Source organism: Elgaria multicarinata, chromosome 9, assembly GCF_023053635.1.
Source record: "Elgaria multicarinata webbii isolate HBS135686 ecotype San Diego chromosome 9, rElgMul1.1.pri, whole genome shotgun sequence".
Taxonomy (NCBI): domain Eukaryota; kingdom Metazoa; phylum Chordata; class Lepidosauria; order Squamata; family Anguidae; genus Elgaria; species Elgaria multicarinata.
In genome coordinates this window covers 39,001,872-39,022,717 of record NC_086179.1, presented here as the reverse complement: position 1 = coordinate 39,022,717, position 20,846 = coordinate 39,001,872, and the positions used below count along the sequence as shown (strand labels likewise).

Sequence of the window (20,846 nt, the reverse complement as noted above, 5' to 3'; positions counted from 1 at the left end):
CAGTAGTGGGAATTCTAACCCACGCCAACTCTTTATCTTTAGTTGAATTTTTATTTCACACATCTGCTTAGATGCTGTGTGAGGCTATATGCTGAATGTATGCAGTCATGCTTTCAGTGTAAATATAAATCCCAATTTTCCTTTCCAAGGACTTTCTCCAGTTTTAGTTTGGGGTCTGTTGTTTCTGTACCACTTGCATAGCTCCCTGGAAAGCTGCTATGCCAAATGTTTCTTGGAGAAGTCAGTGGGGTGGGGGTGGGGGTTACTAAAGTCAGCAGAGCCTTTATTGTACAATCCAGCAGAAAAATACAACAGATGAAGCTCTGCTCTCTTCTTCAGCTAGACCTGCTAACAATATGGGGAAGTTTTGAAAAGGCAAATGACAGCTCCTCTAAGGAATACCCACTAACCCATTGTTTTTTGTGCTGGCTTTAAATCAGAATGATTTTTAAAACAATTAAAATGGTTTCAGTTAATACATGATGTATGAATAAGCTTATCATCTGTCAGATTGCCAGTATCCTCATGAGCAGCTGTGCATGAAAAGCTACGTGATCAGCCACTACAGTCTAATTTGAACCACACTGACCCCAAAAAGCGAACCATGTTTGAAATTCACACAAAGAAAGATTGTGGGAAGAGGCCTTAAATTTACAAAAGAAATATATCTCCAAGCTAGGAAGTGGATCTTTGGGATTCTTACAGCAAGATTATGGGTTAAGAAGAGGGTCATGGGATAAGAGGAGAGGTCCTCTTATGGACAGGTAATTGCTTAAAGAAAAGAAAAAAAAGTAGGAGACTAAGAATAAATGGTTAGTTCTCGCAACGCAGAGATGTAAACAGTGGTATTCTCCAAGGATCTGTATTGGGATTTTTTAACTTGTTCATAAGTGATCTGGAATTAGGGGTGAGGTAGCTAAGTTTGCTGATGACACTCAATTATTTACAGTGGTGTTTTTGGTGTGTGTTTTAAAAGGATTATTAAGAGCTCCAAAAGCATCTCTTGAAACCAAGGAAACAAGCAAGCATGAAGTGATGCACATTGGGTTAAAAGTTCCTAACTTCATGTATATGCCAATGGAGTCTGATTTGGCAATGACTAACAAGAAAGAGATCTTGGGGTTGTGGTGAATAACTCAGTGAAAATGTTGACCCAGCATATGGCCGCTGTGAAAAGGCAAACTCCATGTTAGGCATAATCTGGAAATGGATTGAAAATAAAACTGCCAATATCGTAATACCCTTATAGAAATCAATAGTGTGACCACACTTGGATTGCTGTGAATAGTTATGGTCACTGCACCTCAAAAAAGGACATCACAGAGCTGGGAAAAGTGCATAAAACCAAAAAACCAAAATGATCAAGGGGCTGGAGTAGTTCCACTATGAGGAAAGGTTACTGTGTTTGGGACTGTTTATCTTAGAAAAAGGGTGAATAAGGTTTATAAAATTATGTATGGTGTGGAGAACATGGATAGGAAAAGCCCCTCTCTCATAATACTGGAATCCAGACTCATCCCATGAAGCTGATTGGAGATTCAGGACATATGTTATTTTATGGGTTTTCCCTCCTCCTCCCTTGCAACCCACTTTCCTTTTGTGTCATGTTTTTAGATTGTAAACTTGCAGGAGGGATTCTAAGAAATATCATTGTAAGCCACCTTGGGAGCCTTTTACATTTAAGGGCAAGATAAAAATGCAATAAATAAATACATAAATATTAAATGGAAGTATATCTTCCCCCGCTCGTGCTCTTCGCTCCTCTGATGCCATGTTTCTCGCCTGCCCAAGGGCCTCTACTTCCCTTGCTCGGCTTCGTCCATTTTCTTCTGCTGCCCCTTACGCCTGGAACGCTCTTCCAGAACATTTGAGAACTACAAGTTCAATCGCAGCTTTTAAAGCTCAACTAAAAACTTTTCTTTTTCCTAAAGCTTTTAAAACTTGATGTTGTGCGGACTTTATACTGTTAGTTTTACCCTACCCTGTGCCTGCTTACCCTACCCTGTGCCTGTTTGCATTCTCTTCCCCTCCTTATTGTTTTACTATGATTTTATTAGATTGTAAGCCTATGCGGCAGGGTCTTGCTATTTACTGTTTTACTCTGTACAGCACCATGTACATTGATGGTGCTATATAAATAAATAAATAAATAAATAATAATAATAATAATAATAATAATAATAATAAACAACTATGGAATTCACTATCACAAGATGCAGTGGACAAGGCTATCAATGGCTAACATTCATGATGGCTACATATTACCTCTAGTATCAGAGGCAGTGTGCCCTTACATACTAGTCGCTGCAGAACATGAGAGTGAAGCTAATAGTGCACTCATATCCTGTTTGTGGTCTTTCCACAGGCATCTGGTTTGCCACTGTGGGAACAGAATGTTGGACTACATTAGGGCTTCATCTTGTCAAGCATGGGAGGAAAACGCATTGCTCTTATTCTCCGCAGTATGATGAAATCAATTCTGCTCCATCAGTGTTATACCTCAGAGCTGGCTGTCCCTAAAACCCAGGTTTTCAGTGCCAGGAAAAACATACTTCTGGGTAGGGGAGGTGCAGGAGTAATAGCGCCAATCGCCTCTCCCCATTATGCCCACTGTTCTGAGAAGAGGCAAAAATCATAAGTTATGCAGGGCAGGATCCGAAAGGAGGATCTACACGTTTGTGGAGGTAGCTTTTATCCTTTACTTAGCTGATGCACAGCTGTGCATCTCCTGTTTACAAAAAATAGAGTTCTGCCGCATTCCCTGACAGTTGGGGTGAAGTGAGGGGTGCACTCTCCCTATGAGAGCACCCCTGCCCCAATTTGGCCCCATTAGAGCAGACTGTCAGGGAACACAGCAGATCTCTATTTTTAAGTTAGCAGCAAATATTTATTTAATACTGGTGCTAAAGTGTCTCAAGGTTGTATCCAGGATCTGCCTTCTGTGAACAGAAGGGCTTCGCTCACAGAAGGTGCCACTGCTTGATTTGGATGGTGGGATGATTCCCGCACCACAGCTCACCTCATTCAGCAGACCCCCACCCCCACCCACCCCTCTGTATAGGGCACTGGAGGGACTGCTGTGGGGAGGAGGGGAAGGGAAGTCTGCTTCCACCAGTCCACTTACACGCACCGAAATGTAAGTCCAACTCTCTGTTTGCTTTGGAGGTATTATTCCACAGTCCCATAAGCCTATCACTAGCGTCTTGACCATTTCTTTTCCATTGGTGCCAGATCAAGAAGCAACAGCTCTAGAAATCCAACTTTGTCCTTCTTTAGAGTAACACTCTGTTAAATCGTGGAAGGAAGTCATTTTTTCTTTCTAAACCCTACAATCCTGTAACCTTTCTTTATGACAAATCATTCCTACATGATACAAATATGCACTCAAATAGTGCAAACATAGTTTAGGGACGATTGAAAATACAACTAGGTATAAAAGTTTTAAGACATTTGGGGCACAGTCCTATGCATGTTTAGACAGAGAAAAAGTCCTACAATTCCCAGCATGCCCCCAAGCAGCACAGACGTTTTTCTGTTCAAACATGCATGGGAATGTGCCCTTAAAGTATGATTATATGCATTCTTTCTCTGTAGTTTTTTTTTAAACCAACAGTATGAGATCAATGCAAAAACAAAAAACAAAAAACACCATAACCCTATTTAGGGGTCTACAGGTACAGTGAAAAGTTGGTTACATCAGTCCTTTCAGCCCTAAAGGTGAAATCAGCTATATTGTTGGTCTCACCTTGATCAGAGCTGAGCAATGACCCATTTCCCACTGGTATCTCCGAGAGCCTCCCGACATAACATTATAGTTAGACCCTGCTGAATCTGAGAATAAGGCAGGAATGAGGTCAAGCAGATCTCCAACTGCATTGAGGAAACTAACTTGAAAGGCATTGAGAGGCTGGAAGTAAAGAGAGAGAGAGAGAGATGACAAATATGTAAATTTAGATTCAGGTTTATTCATGTCAGTACTACACATGATAAGTAACAGCTCCCCACATCTGAACGGCATTTTTTTCCAGGGCAAGAGTCTAAAGAACTATGTCAAATAGAAGTGAGAAATGACGATGTACAAATTAAAAATTAACAAACTATCTGGTCTGGCTAGTATATACCTGAGATTTCTTAAAGAACCCAGATTAAAACTAACGATCTTCTGCCAAAACTATGCAGCATCCCCAAAATTGGCTGCTTTACTGGAGAACTGAAAAGTAGCCAATGTAATGGAAGTTTTTAATAGTGATCCCGTGAGAAACCCCTTTAACAATACAGCAGCTATACAGACGGGCAACATTGGAGAGCGCTTTCTGGTTACCTCAGCCTAGATCGCTGTCACAGTTAAAATCAGCCCTCAGCAAGCAGCAAATGGCAATTTTGTATCTCTTTCTTCTTAGTAGTCTATAGTCTTATTTCTGCACTGAACCGTCACAATGACATTCTCTATACATAGAATGTTGCCATAGGAAATAAGAACCTTTTTTCTTGTTTACTAAAATTGTTGTAGATTATTATGATCATCACAGAGTAATGAGCCAAAAGATCTTGAAGGCAATTGTTGAGGTGCTAGGCTCTGCCCTGCAGTTTGGCCTGCAATCCTATGCATGGGTTATCTGTCTGCAGGAGGACTTACTTCTGAGTAAACATGCTGTAATCTTCACATATTTGATGGATTCAGATGGCCAGCTGAGCTTGTGTGAGATGTAAAGTCACCATGGGGGGAATTTGGGGGATGACGGCCATTACTGCAAGCGGCACGACAAGGGGACTCTGTCAAGGCTTGCAGCTGAGTCATGCAGGTCAGATTCTGCTCCCCTACCTCCCCGGCCCCTGCAAGCTCCAGCTGGGGGAGGGGGGCAGAGCTCACAGAAGGTGTCCAGCCCCCTGTGGGCTGCATTGGGCACCTCTGTGTACCAGGTTGGGCCCAATTTAAAAGCCCTCCCCCAGCACCACAGCCTTTATCTGGATTGGGGTGCAATCCCAATCCAAATTGGGAGAGGACTTGGATTGGGAGAGGACTCGGCAGGGTTTACAAGGCTCCGCAATGCAATTTGGGCAGCACTGCAAACAAAAACTGAAAATCCAACTTGACAAATATTTAACATTATGCAGAAGCCAAAAAAAGAAAAAAAAGAGGAAGGGAAGCTTGAAGAGTGCTGTAGAATGTACAATAGACTCAATATTTTCTTCCTTTCGTCTTAGAATTTTGTTTCCATAAAATATTAGGAAACAGGAAATCCAATCTTTTTCATAAATATTGCAAAATAATAATGTAACACAAGAAGTGGATTTCCTAACCCAAAGCTCTATGATGCAATGAATTATTCAAAAATCTTATCATTTCAGAACTCATTTTCACATTATAGTAAAGACTAATATTAATTACTCTTCTAGCCTTTTTAAAAATAGGAACATAGAAGGAAAGATGAAATTTATATATTTGGGAGGGTGAGAAATTAAATTATATGGAGACTGAACATAACCTTTTGGATGCTTCTATAAGAAACAACTTGCTAAAAAATACTTTTTGCAGGGACATTTGGAGACAGTGGGATTCAAGATGGTAAAAGCAAGAATTAAACCCCTTTCTAAGGCCAAACAAAACAGCTACATTCCTATGTATATAATTCTCTAAATGTGCTCAGTATTCAAGTCCCTTATTTCTTGTAAAAGAAAGAATTCCTTCAATAGGAAGTAATGTTCCAATCCTAAAATCCAGACCGAATGGCAAAGCAGTGCATGCTTGACAACACATAGGAAAGGTTTCAAGTCCTTACAAAGCTGTCAGATGAGGCTTTCCTGGTATTCAGAGGACAATATTGTATAGGTGTTTGAATAGTTGCTTGACTAAACAGTAAATGTAGGAACTAAGAATTATTGGAGCTGGCAAGATTGGTCTGTTGCAACACAAACTGACCTGACAAACAGACAGATGGAAGAAAGTTTATATATATATAGGCATATGGATCCCTCAAAAATGAAATACAGGTGATATTGCCCAGAGCTCGTGTTGTGAGCGAGCAAACAAATATTGGACTAAAATCTGCTTATGGAACTCTGCCAGATGTTTCTCATGGAGCTCAGGGCAGGTGTACAGTTTACACTCCATATACAAAGTCATCCAGAATATGGAGAGACAGACCGTCTTTTATAGCAGATTGTATTTTATTTGTTCTTAATTGGGGGGGGGGATAATTTAACCTCTTTGCCTTGTTTTGCCTAGCATACTGGAGAGGTGGAATGTACTGCAATCCTTTAGAAGTAATATATTGACAAGCAAGACACTGAAAATGAGAGTACATTCTTACTGACTGGATCAATGTAATAAGTAAACAAGCCTTGGGAAAAGATTGTAGGTAGTGCTCAGCATTGGCCAAATGTTGTAACCTGTTTATCTTCAGCAAAACTGGTCCTGTTTTTAGTACAAACAGGGTTAAGTAAATGCTAAGTGAATAAATGAGGGAGAGAAGTGGGGAGTGACTATTAGTGAGGTGATGACTCAGAACGGGGGGCGGGGAACCATCAGAATAATATGACATCAAAGGCATATGGCAAGACTGCAGCTCTTGACGTCCTGGTTCACCCCAACATTTCAAAAGCTACCCCAGATTTAGTTGCACTTAAGTCCCATTAAAACCAACAGGCCTTGGGTCATGACTGAGAGTGCAATTCTGTACTCAGTTACCTTGTAGTAAGCCCCATTGAACTCAATGGGACCTACTTCTGAGCAGGCATGTATAGATTGAGCTGTAATTATTCACATTTATTGCAGTGCAGCCTGAGCGTGATTAAGTTAGTTGGGATCCAACTCGTTGTTCCTTTTTCACAGGGATAATAATAATAGCATTTATATCGCTCTCTTCGTGCTCAAAGTGCTCCACATACTGGGGGGTGGGGGGAAGATCCCAAACCTTTTTGGACCCCTGGGCACATTTGGGAATTTCAGAAACTGTTGTGTACACAAACAGAACACGCCTATTCAGTGGAATGCTGCTTTGGCATCTACCTAATTCATCTATGGATCTGAGGCTACATCCTATACAGCAAGAAAACATTTGTTTCATATCTATTGGACAGGGATGAAGAGGAAAAAGCACTGTAAAATGGCAACAAAAGAGGAGGCAAACTCCGGTGCTCAAAAAAGAGAGAAGAAAAATGTTAAATGAGACTTAAATACTCTAAAGAAACAGTGTGTACAAGCACCTTAAAAAAGGAATTATTGCCAGTCTTGGAATCAAGGAATTGAATAAATATAAACAGCTCCTGAAGAAGGAGCCATCTCTGAAATGCGTTGAGTGTAATAAATGTTTCTTCTCTCTTTTTTAAGCACCGGAGTTGTTGCCAATTCGTATCTATTGGACCCCAGAACATCTCTTTAAGAAGAGATTGTTGAATTCAAGGAATTGCTGGCAGTGCGATACAGCTAAGGCTTCTTTTAAATGTATGTTTTGGCAATGTCCAATTGTTGCTTATTTTTGTGGGGAGGCTGCTATACAGATACATTTTGTACTGGAACTGGTTTTAATATTCACTGATGTAAATGCTCTTTTAAATTATTTAGCTTCTTCATGGGAATTAACAAATGATCAACATAAATGGATTCTCTGCTCCCTTTTGACAGCTAAAAGAGTGATATTACAATATTGCAAGAATAAACACTCACGCAATGGATTGAGGACCTTACAACATTTAAAATATTTGAACAGGTAGCATATGCCCACCTTCAAATGGATACTTATCTGGGTATTTGTCTTCTTTTGCTGTAGCCTATGTATAACTGCTAGAAAATTGTGTGAATTTCATGCAAATCCATGAACATACATAAAAAAGGATTTTAAAAAAAATTAAAAGAAAATTTAGGTGCCTACAAGCAGTACATTGGGGATCCTTCCATGGGCATCACTGGTGCCATGGCACCGTGGGTGCTGCATTGGGAGACCTCTGTATACATTATTCTGGTAATCTTTGCAATAGGCCTGTAAAGTAACTCTATATTATTATCCCCATGGGAAACCATGGGGAAACATTCTCCAAAATAGTGGGACATTCAAAAGAATGTTGGGAAGCAGAGGAGGGACTTGAGACATTTCTTGGAGAGATGTCACAGGCATCATCTAATATATAACTTTGTTATATAACTAAGCTGCACTAACATAGTGTAACTAACATAGTTACACTTGCATTTTCTTCGCTTCCAAACTGAATGCATTAGCTAGTGGACTGTTGTCTGAGTCCTCCACATAAACGACTGCCCCCCTCTTTCACTCATACACAGAGAGCTCTCCCCTGGAAAGATCCAAAGGATTTCCAAGATGTCACCATTTGTAAGTAATATTACAACATTCACACTAATGCTGTATTGCCAAAAAGTCACGCATGGTGACTTCACTGTCTCACATCATCTGACTCTTTTTTGTTGTTCTTTGTTTTTGTAGCTCACTTTCAGAGAAGGATGGAAGTAAAATCAAAGGGGATAGATGCTATTTGTTTTAAATGCTGTTGATCCTGACTTCATAAACCCCAGGCTCCATGTTTCCTTGCAGTGCTTAGACAAAGATGAAAAGGTCAGTTAGTTATTCATGTCTTTACCCTCACAGTGTGAAATAAAATGGCTGTGCTTGGCCATAAAGGTGAAAGCTATTTATCACCTGTCAGTTCTCAACTTGCTAATTCACAATACCACTGCCTCATTGATATCCCAGAGTGTCACCAGCCCACACAACAATTAGGGCTACAGCTCCATGCCGTGACACTTCACTTTTTATTCCCTGTGTGTGATAGACCATGTTCAGACAGACTTTCATCACTCCAAATAAGTTTCCAAAAAGGCTAGGGTTGCCAGTCAGAATTCCTGGAAATAATACTTCACTCTGAAATCTATATTAAATTCTAATATAATATAATATAATATAATATAATATAATATAATATAATATTCTTTACTTGTTTGACTTAGAGAGAAAGCAGTCAGCCTTTAAATAAATGGGGGGGGGGACATTCAAAATTATCTGCCCCTTCTGCATCTAAGTGATTTAAAAACAACTTAATCATTCTTACCGTTCTTTTCTGTTGTTTAGCCCACTCCACAGTTCCCATGTACAGCCCATCCAACTGGGCAATAATGTACCCTGCATGTCTCCAGAATGGGTCATCCTTGTTATTTTTTATTTGTTGTCTGGTCCACTGATCTTGTTTCCTGTATAGGAACAAATCTGACTTTAGAGTGTGTTTTTCATAATCCGGATCATCTTAGAGATACACTTCGGTTGTCACCAGGCTACTTTCAACTGGGATTCAGTGTGACTTTCTTCTGAGTAAATATACTTAGGATCTTATTTTTTATCAAGTATATAAACAACATAGCCATCTGGAAAAGTGCAAACTGTGTTAACACATGTTCTTTTGTTCAGAAGTAACTACATCAGATTACCTTTCAGCCTGATCCCCTGATAATTTCATATAGAAACTGTTCATATATCACATTCCCTCCACTACATGTAGTTACCCCTGCAGTAATGGTAGTGTGTTTATCATATTGATCTCTACTGACACTTTGCACTGTTAACTACTGCAAACAAAACAAAACAGTCTTATGATACCTTAAAAACTTAACAGATAACTCAGTACGTACCCCATAAAATGTTTAACTTCTTTCTCAATGACAAAATTTTTAATCAGTTGTGGATACAGGTTTGCAATATGGTCACACATATGTCTGAAAGAAAGAGGAGAGAAATGTTACCTTTCATGCTGTTTCCTTCCCTTGTCAATATTTGTTAAATACAGGTCCAATAAACTATAGGTCACAAGTCATTTCTTTATCACAACACTAGTTGTGCAAGAAAAGCCATAACAAATGCAGAACACTGGACATCTAGAAATGGCTTTGTTCAATAAGTATGAACTGGCATTAAAACTGTCTTCAGCTAGTCCAGAATGCTGCATCCAGCCTAAACCATTTGGCGTCTAAAGGTGCCAAAAATTAGAATTATTGCAAAATCCTTGCATGCTGCTATGCATATATAAAGTACATTATCACTCTGTCAATTAAGTTTACGGAGGTACTTACGAAGCAGTGAGATAGCCCTCCAAGAAGCCTGCAGCAAACATGAGGTCTTCATTATTTATGGTCTGGCTACCATAGCCTGCTTTGATCTCAAGAATCCCCCACCCTGTGGAATGTACAGTGTCGTTATAATAGCCATAAGCATCACCACTCTTGTCCAATACATCCTTAACCTGGAAGGACTTCTCAGCTTTCAACCAATATACAGTTGCATAGTGGATATCTGCAAAGACAACAAAAAGAAAATTGGAGAATTAGAATATTATACTGCAAACGGCAAGTGTGGAAAGTCCTGGAAAACTTGAAAAGAATAATAGATCAATGGGATTGCTTGTTAGTGAAGATGGGGATGAGGAGGAGATGCCTTTCCTAGTCACTACTTCTAATCAATAAGGGCATTAAATACCAAGTGGTGCATATAAAACGCATTGCCAATCATAATAATAGTACACTATCCACCTAACATTAGAAATGGTCCCTCAAGGCCAAGTTTAAGATAATCCCATTGCCCAACTAAAGCTGGAGGCAAGTCTGTGCATTTCTTTTTTAATATTTGCCATAAGATGGTCATCATTTTCCAGGACTACAATATGTCAACTTTAAGAATAATTAAATCCCTTTTGGAAAAGAACAGTGGCTTGGATCCTAAGAACTGCTAACAGAACTCTGAACACAAAACATGGTTCCTACCTCTACCTTCCCTATGTAGCCTGCTAAGCCCACAAAGTGTGCTCCTGAGGACTTCGGGACCCTCCAAAATAGCATGTAATACATTGTGGGAGGGATGCTGCTGCAAGGAAAGAAATCAGTGGAACTAAGCCCCCCTCCCTGCATGAATGGAAGCATCTCTTCTACTCACACTAGTGCACTGTTGAATCCATACCATAAATTCTCCAAATGTTAACACTACTGATGTCACTCTTTCAAGTATGCTGCCATCTTGCATATTCCTCATAAAAACAACAAAGCATTCTGCATTTTGCAAGCTCCTCTTTTTAAAAACAAAACAAAAACCCAAACAACTTTAAAGGATGTTAAAATTCAGAATGAAGAAGCCTTTCCACCACATGGCATTATCCATGGTTCAGCCTTGGAAACTTCAAAAGGAAACAAAAAAGATATTTTTGAGCCTATCAAACAGAGATATACACTCTTATAAAAATGTCAAACAATAAATGTTAAGACTGGAGGATGCATAGCCACTACCCAGTTGCTCTGCACACATAAATTCAAGTTTTGAATTATTCTCTTTGATCTATTTCTGGATGATTGTATAATTCAATTCTGCTTCAAGGTAGGACCAATTTGTCATACTGATAGCTACAAGAAACCCTTTTGCCTGAATACTTTGACATAGCGGAGAAAAACCTCATTTCTTTTACCACTCTGAAAATCACCCTATCTGATTGAAATAAGGAGGAGAAATAAGGAGGTTTGCCTTCTCAATCCCCTTTCCCCCTCTCTATTCTGTTCTTACAACAAATTTCTCCATTAGCCTACTTTATTCCTTACAGTATATCAGTTTTAGACCTTCACACATCAGAATACCTTTTATAGGTGACAAAAGCACGTAAGATTTGTGCTGCTCTTTAAATTTAACAACACTAAAATTTGCTACAATTATTAATGTAAATACCCTAATCATAAACACATACTCCAATCATAAACAATGATTTCAGTTGGACTTATTTCCGAGTACTTTCAATGATAACTGAACATAAGCCTGTTGTAAGTAAGTTAGAACAAACAGACTAAGCTTTAAGCAAAGCAGCCCACAGCTCTATCATTAGGGTTCTGGGGCTAGTGCAAGGGGGCACAACCATTGCCCTCATACCAGCTGTAAGACACAACTACATCCAACTACCAGTGCAGGAGAAGACTTTGGTATTCCTGTGCGAATAGACATCCTCTACTGTCACCATGGCATAGCTGTGGTGCACAAGGGCAGTTAAACTGCAGAATCCAGGGCAGGATGTAGGGCAACGTATGAGCCTTTCTTGCTCACAAAGACCACAGAGGGAGTTGTAACCTTCCGCAGCCTTTTCTAATAATGAATAGTAGAACCAGCCAGATCTGCTGGGAATATGGTGCAGGCAGCTGTACCACACGATACTGTCCAATCCACACCAATATTCAATACATCTGTTGTCACTTGCACTCCAGTGTCGGCAGAAACACATAGAAAATATAGATAAAACATCATCCAATTTAACCGAGTAACATGACAACAGCTTATCAGCAATTATCTATTTATCTCAAATATTTTTACCCTGCCTTTTGACCTTATTTGACACCCAGTGTCTAATGAGTTTATTGTTAAACTGAAATCTTCACAAATATTTTAGAAATATCTCTGTAACATTACTCTGCTTTAAATAATGCTGGCCCCTCTAGAAGTGTGGGATTGTATTTGATGGTGGCCATCAGATCTTTTGCCTTGAACTTGCCAGATTACTTTCCAAGAAGACAGGCTGTGTCGTAATCCAACTTTAAGGTCTAGTTCAGCAGAACAACCTTGCCTAAGTCAAACATTCAAGGAGAAGTCCTTGATCAATGGACATATGGAAATTGGAGCCACAACAGGAGGGAATGACATTCATATGTATCAACTATACTTTCCCAGCCCTCAGGATTGCAGGTCATTCTTTTAGTCACTTTGGCTACCAGGTTGTAATTGCTCTTCAGAGCAATTCCATTTACTTACAATAAACTAATGGAGAAATTACCAGAGACATAATGAAATGAATAATGCCCCTATAATATCAAACGAAACTCTATTTAAATCCTTCCACCGTATGACATGTCAGTCTCTGGTTATAAACACAAATTTATTAAATTACAGGTTGTTTACAAATTATTATATAGCTGGGAGTGACAGCTCTTGTTAGAAGTCTGGTTCATCTTCATGTAGGGTTTTTAGGCTGGTCCTAGGATTCCCTCTTTAAGGAAGGGTATACAGGCAGAGACTTCAGGAATAGAAATAAAACTAGGGTTGCAATCCTATGCTCATTTACTTGAGAGTACACCCTATTGGGACTTACTCCTTGGTAAACACATGCGATTGTACTGTTAGTGAATATTATTCAAAAGCATACAGTTCAGAGAAGGAACGTTGATACTGCTAAAAATGCATACATCAGCTTTCTCTTTACATATTAAAATTATATAGCAAGATAGCAGTAAACAAACAATCCACTCAGAGAACAATTAGTAAATACAAATGAGAAGCGTCCTCCTGAGCAAGATGTCTAAACAATGCTGTCTGCATATCCCACTGTTGTTGACTCAACTCATCTTGACATATTAACCAAAGGGCATTCCCAGTGCAATTTCCCAATAATAGCCAGTCTTGATTTGTCTTATTCAAAAGCAAACTTCTAAATTCAGGGTCCCACCATAGGAATTATTTCAGTATCTCAACCAACAGGAAACAACAGCATCATCTCTACTTTAAACATTTCCATTGAATAGAGATCAGGATCCATACAGAACCATTAAACATCTCTCTCTCTCTCTCTCTCTCTCTCTCTCTCTCTCTCACACACACACACACACACACACACACTGTATATGATGTTTGTGGTTTTAGATTGTTTTGCGTAGTTTAGGGTGGTGTCTTTCATCAGAAATATGGTTTTAAAATGTTTCAATAATAGAATAAAAAAAATAGAGCTATTTATTGCAACAGTTAAATCTTAACCACACACACCAAAAATTGTTCCTAAACAAATACCTTATATAATCAGTTATAGACAACTTCATATTCATAGTAGCAGACCACCCTTTCTCCAAGGCGCTCACAGCAGTGTAAATTAAATGCTTCTCCTATTTAACCTTATAATATCCATCTGTGGAAAGTTAGGCAATTACAAATAATCAATTTTTGGCAAGATATTACAGAAGTGGTGGCAGTCCAATTTCAGCTGCTTTGGGATGAAATAGATGATCTGGACCCATTTCAATCTAGGTTCAGGCCTTCTTCTCTAGGGAGGTTTGTATGGCTCAATTTTTGATTACCTAATGAATGATGGTGATGATCTTCATTATTCACTTGGAAGAATTTGGAATGGAGTGGATTTTTTAAATGGCGCTATGTTTTAAGATTGCCTTTTTATTGTTTTATTAAAGGGACAGGATATGGTGTTAAAACGGCAAGATACGGGCAATATGCACGCTGCCATGCCGCTTACGCCACTGATGTAGTACTAGCATAAATATCCTCTAGCACAATGCCAATAATGTGTGAAGGTTGACAGAGAAATCTGAAAATGCTCCTTTGAAGCCCCTCAATTTGAGGTGACACTTTCCCTTTAGCTCCCACCTTTGTTCCTTTCCGAACAACAAGATACAGAAAACTCCAAGGCTGTTTCGATCCCTTGGAACACAGACTTGGAGATGCACACTGTTTATTCTATTTACCATTGGAAGCCCTCTGACCAGGGATTTCTGAAGGGTCAGAGCATACTCTGGAATTCCTATCTCTCCTTGAGGTGCTTATCAAGGAACAGAAAGCAACATTTTGTACCGGTCATAGGCTGCCAAAATATGGCATTGTTTATGTAAGAATGGGTTTCTGTTTATGGAACATGTATGGGACTTGTGCTCAGTCACAGGAGGGAGGAGGGGAAAGTATGACTTCATCAGAGAAATTTGAATGAAGTATAAATGTATGCTGATGTGGCTGGTGGTGAGAGAGTCTCTGCCGTCGGTTTGTACGAGGTATGAGGCTTTTCTCCTGTGTGCACAGTAAATAAAGAGTCTCTGTTTCTGGACCAGTTGTGAAGTCGTCCCTTTTCTACCAGGTTAGGGAATTTCCCTAACAAGGTGCAACGGATTTTCTGAAGAAAACTGTTGTGCCCACATACCACATTGGCATTGTGTTAAAAGTTGCTTATCAATGGCGCTGTATCAATGGTGCAAGCAGAGTGGCAGCATGCATACTGCCCTATGCTATTTTCTTATTGTCAACCTTACATGAATCAGTTGCCTTGACAGCAGTTTCCAGAGGTGGCACCTTTGTGTGCCTTTGAAAAAAAATAGCTCCAGTGCAGCATCATTTCAGATGCAAACCTTTCTAAGACCATCACTGCTTGCTTAATCTTTGTTCTTCTTTTACCAGCAGTTATACTTTCAGTATGTGCCCCATGTGTAAAAAGTTGTCACATATGGTGCCTTCTCAATGTACTTTTAATTGCTTGTGAGCATAGTCTGATGTATTCTTGCCTCCAGGCTATGACCAGGCAAGGTTAGCGCAATTATAAATAGAGGTGAGGACAGAAATAAGAAAACATGAAATGTCAATGTCATGATGGACTGGAGAAAACACTTATTTTCAAGCATACCTATACAGATCCAAGCCTCTCCCATTGCACTTTTAATGCCACTACTATGCAGAATAAAAAGGTGGGAAAGAGGAGCTGGCATTGTGTTTTTTGTCTAAAGGTGGGGGGAGAGATACTGGAAAGCATTGTTGCCTGATTGCCCTGAAGAAATTCTTACCACAGGTACACTTAGCGATAGGCTACAGTAAATCCTTCAGCACAGGATACAAGACAAGGCCATTGTCACTGATCTTAAAACAACAACAACACAACCACATTAGCCGATCCAACATAGTTTTGTCCTCCTCACTGCTGTCGATTATTGTGCAAGCTTGCCCCAGCTAGTCTGGAGTAGGGGGTGAAATATCCGTATTATCATTACTTAATACCATGAATCAGAACTAGAACAGATGTACAATTATGTATCTGGAACTAAGATTAAACTAGGGTGACCATATGAAAAGGAGGACAGGGGTCCTGTATCTTTAACAGCTGCATTGAAAAGGGAATTTCAGCAGGTGTCATTTGTATATATGGAGAACCTGGTGAAATTTCCTCTTCCTCACAAGAGTTAAAGCTGCAGGTGCCCTGCCCTCTTTTAAATCCAGTATAGCTTCTGCATATCAACTGTTGGGATGAAGAGGGAATTTCACCAGGTTCTCCATGTATACAAATGTCACCTGCTGAAATTCCCTTTTCTATGCAACTATTAAAGATACAGGAGCCCTGCCTTCCTTTTCATATGGTCACCCTAATTAAGCTAGACCTGCTCAGTTTTGGGGCCAGCAGCAGCCTTTCAGGTAAGCCCCATCTCTCAGGAAGTAGCCATGCCTTAGGTCCTTACTGGGCGAGGGCAGTCCTCCAAGCTTTGCATGCTGTCTAAGGTCAAGTGAGTGGCAGAATGTAAATAAAATAAAGGGCATGTCCACAAATTAAATACTGCTACTCAGTATTGCGTAGGTTAAGACAAAACAAATTTTTCCCATAGAGAATGCGGCCTGAAAAAGTTTTCCCATCTGTTTTTTATGGGTTTTAACATTAAATTGTTTTAATTAGCAATTAATTTTATTTATGACTCTGGACTAAAAGCAAGGTGAAATGGATTGATTGATTGATTGACTGATAAACAAATAGGAGATGAAGTCCTAAGATACATAAGTGTGCAAGCTATAGAGATTACATGTAGTGATAGTGGGAAAATATTTTTGTTACTGCCAAACTGGAAGTCTACATGCTGCCAACTCTGTAACTGTGCTACAGTTACCTGGTGCTTCAATTTGGCAGAGTGTTAATTCACACTGTCCACAAATGATTGGCACCCATTCGTAACTTTTACCAGTAATTCAACTTTACGCACAGGGACTCCCAGGGGCAAGGGGGGGATGAGCACGAGTTTCCCCAGGCATAAATAATCCCTGGAAAAACCTGATTCTTCCCACAGTCTCGGGATCACAAGACCGTGGAAGGTGTGGGTGCCCATCCCAGCTTCTTCCCTCCTCCCTGCAAGTAGCAGGGGTAGCAGAGGGAAGGAGCCGAGCCGGGGGCAGCTGAGGGACATCGGGGGTGGGGAGCAGGGTCAGGATTGTGTTTTTTTTAATTTACCTTTCACTGGAGTGTAGATGCGCTCTGGCTCCTGTTATTTTTTTTTAAAAAAAATGGTAGCCGCAACAGGCGCGACGTCCTTCTCCACTTCCGGGACATCAAACAGCCGTGTAGACACAGGGCGACAATCCTGGAAGCAGGTAAATCCAGGATCACCCCCTCTCCTTCCTTCTACACCCATAGGTGTAGAAAGGGCCGAGAGTTGGGTGTGACCAGCATACTGGTGGCACCGAACCCCCAAACTCCAGACAATCTCTCCCAGCAGTTTCATGTATATGTTAAATAGCATAGAGGATAAGATGGAACCCTGAGGGACACCACAGGCCAACAGCTATGGAGTTGAACAGGAATCCCTCAGCACCACCTTCTGTGATGGCCCATCCAAGAAAGACTGAAGACAACATATAACAGTGCCTCCCAATCCCATCTCAGACAGACTTCCCAGAAGGATTTCATGGTTGATGGTATCAAAAGCTGCCAAAAGATCTAGCAGAATTAGCAGGGACATACTCCCTCTGTCCAGTTCTCAGCACAGATCATCCAAGATGCTCTAAGCATTTTATGTCCCATAACCAGGTCTGAAGCCAGATTGAAATGGATCTAGATAATCCACGTCATTCAGAAATCCCTGGAGTGAGAAGCCATTACACACTCCAACACCTTGCTCAAGTATGGAATATTGGAAACTGGCCAGACATTATCCAACACAATGAGGTTCAGGGAGGTTATCTTTTTAATAAAGGTCTTACAACAACCTCCTTTAGGCAAGATGGAATCATACCTTGCCATAAAGAGGTGTTAATCACTTCCCTTACCTACTTGGCCTGTCCTCCCTGCCCTGACTGTTTTCATAAGCCTGGAAGGGCAAGGATCCAGCATACAAGTAGTAGGCCTCACCTCTCAAAGGATCCTGTCCACATCTTCACACTGTACAATTTTAAAAAGTATTCAGTGTAATTGGACAAGCAAAAGCAAAAGTTACCTCCATCAAATTTGTATCAACTATGGCATCCAAGTTGGCATGGATACAATTGATTTTAGCTGCAAAGTGTCACACAAATTGATCGCACCGGGCTATGTAGTGGTCCACCTCTTATTTTATTTATTTATTTGTTTGTTTGTTTATTTCATTTCTATATCGCCCAATAGCCGAAGCTCTCTGGGCGGTTCACAAAAATTAAAACCATGAAGAGCATAATAAAACAACCAACAATTTAAAAACACAAATACAAAATACAATATAAAAAGCACGACCAGAATAAAACCACACAGCAAAAATTGATATAGGTTAAAATATGAAATTAGAACAGCAGAGCTTAAATTTAAGTTAAATTAGGTGTTAAAATACTGAGAAAATAAAAAGGTCTTCAGCTGGCGACGAAAGGAAAACAATGTAGGCGCCAAGCGAACCTCACTGGGGAGCTCGTTCCACAGCCGGGGTGCCACAGCAGAGAAAGCCCTCCTCCTAGTAGCCACCTGCCTCACTTCCTTCGGCAGGGGCTCACGGAAAAGGACCCCTGTGGATGATCTTAAGGTCCGGGCAGGCACATATGGGAGGAGGCGTTCCTTCAAATAATCTGGCCCCAAGCCGTTTAGGGCTTTGAATGTTAATACCAGCACTTTGAATCAGGCCCGGACCTGGACTGGCAGCCAATGAAGTTGTAGAAGGACTGGCGTAATATGATCTTGTCGGCCAGTCCCTGTTAATAGGCGGGCTGCCCTGTTTTGTACCAGCTGAAATTTCTGGACAGTTTTCAAAGACAGCCCCACGTATAACGCAATGCAGTAATCCAAATGAGAGGTTATCAGAGCATAGATAACTGTAGCTCTTCCTGCTGGCCAGAGAGAAAGAGCTCTGCTGGGTGACTCTGAGCAGACACAATAGTGGTAGAAAAGTACGATTTCTTTGCCTCCTTCGTTGCCACAGAATTGGCTTTCAAATGAACTCTATCCCATGTTCAGTCGAAATTGTTCCAAGTTTTCTGCCAACATCACTCTAGTCAACATCCCACTTGTTTCATTACCCACAGCACCCTGGAAAACCAGGGGGCTTACTGGGTTCCAATCTATGAGAGAGGAGGCTCAGGACTGATTGTGTCAACCACACAGCCTATTTCTCTGTTCCAGAGATTAACTGTAGCACTGACAGAATTGCCTGCCAAGGTGACAGGAAAACCCCCAAGAGCCATCAGAAAGCCATCCAGATCCATCAGTCCCTTGTACCAGACCATCTTAATCACCCCCCTGCTCCTGCGGAAGCTCCGAATCACAACAAATCTAAACACCACCAGGTATTGATCTGACCATGACAACAGAACTATAGAACATTCCTATACCTCAAATCAGCATCACCCCACCTTACACAGAAAACCAGATCCAAAGTGTTCCATGCTGAACAAGTGGGGCCAGATACTAATTGGGATGGACCCATGATTGCCATGGAGGCCATGAACTCCTGAGCCACTCCCAACAAGGTGGCTTCTGTGTATGTTGACAAGCCAGGCACAGGTCATGTAGACTCCAGCACTAACCCCACCTCAGAATCTCAAGGAGGGAAAGTGTTGAGTAGCAGGGCCGGCAGTACACCAACAGAATGCCTATCCTGTCCCGAACAGAATAGGCATTCAAATACATCTTCAAATAAACACACACAAAAGTGGAAGACTGCAGGTTGGGACACCTGCAGAGGGAGATCCAATTATGACAGACCACTGCGACTGTGCCCCCACCCCTAGATCGTGCCTGCTGCAACATGGAAAACTCAGTGGGCAACGCTGGAAAAGATTAATTTCCCGAGTCCCATCCAACCAGGTCTTTGTGATACAGGCCAGGCCAGCACACTCATCCAGGACTAAGTCCTGGATAACTGTTGTTTTCCCATTCACTGACCTGGAATTCAACAGCAGCACTTTCAACCCAGGGGAACTGTCTCCAGGGATACTCAGGTTCTCTGATACGGGAGAAAGCCTGGGAACAACCAACACGCATAATGACTCCACTGACTCCCATCACCATATCTTGCTCTGCCCTCTACTGTTTCAGTGGCCACTCCCTGTACCCCTCCACCTTTCTATGTCTTTTTAAAGCACATCTCTTCCAACAACAGGCAGTAGTTATAGGTCTAATGACCTAACATTTTCAAAGTATTAACGTCCATTCACATCTCTTTGGTTCTAAAACTAATGATAATAGAGGAACTAAATGTTTCCACTTCCCCAAATCATTATAGTGGAAACCATTGCTGAATTAGTAAAAAGCCACAACTGTAGAACTTGGACAAAAATGCAGGTTGCTTACCTGTAACTGTAGTTCTTCGAGTGGTCATCTATGCATCACACATATGGGCTTTGCGCCTGCGCAGAGACCAGACCGGAACCTTCTATAGCTGAGTGGAACGTTTTTGGCGGGAACCCCTCCCCCACGCTACCGCGCACGTCCATGGGGTTCCCGCCCTTACCTCAGTTTACAGGAGTCCGACATTGTGCCCCCATAAACATGAGTGTAATTTCCATAAAGTACATTCCACATATAACTGTGTCATTTGTAAGTCTCACACCACCAAGTGGGGATGGTGGGTGGGTTGTGTGAATGCATAGATGACCACTCGAAGAACTACAGTTACAGGTAAGCAACCTGCATTTCTTCTTCGTGGTCTCTATGCATCACACATATGGGCGAGTAGCAAGCTGACATATCTTTGGAGGTGGGTTGGTGCATCATCTGAAGATCTCCGAGAGCACTGTCCTTCCAAACGAGCAGTCGTGCCTAGCACGGGTGCCCAAACTGTAGTGCCTAACAAACGTGGATGGAGTGGACCACGTTGCAGCTCTACAGACTTCTGTCAAGGGAACACC

The 20,846-nt window shown here is 41.0% G+C and overlaps 1 protein-coding gene across 1 annotated transcript in view; it reads right to left on the bottom strand.

The window, feature by feature from the left end:
• Positions 1-20,846, bottom strand: part of PLBD1 (phospholipase B domain containing 1) — a 40,530-nt gene that overhangs the window by 10,592 nt on the left and 9,092 nt on the right. Inside the window, exons 2-5 of the mRNA XM_063134979.1 lie at positions 10,073-10,292; positions 9,635-9,718; positions 9,061-9,199; positions 3,746-3,907 (exon numbers count right to left, since the gene is read on the bottom strand). Of these exons, the coding sequence (XP_062991049.1) occupies positions 3,746-3,907; positions 9,061-9,199; positions 9,635-9,718; positions 10,073-10,292 (605 nt within the window). The remainder of the gene's footprint in view (positions 1-3,745; positions 3,908-9,060; positions 9,200-9,634; positions 9,719-10,072; positions 10,293-20,846) is intronic.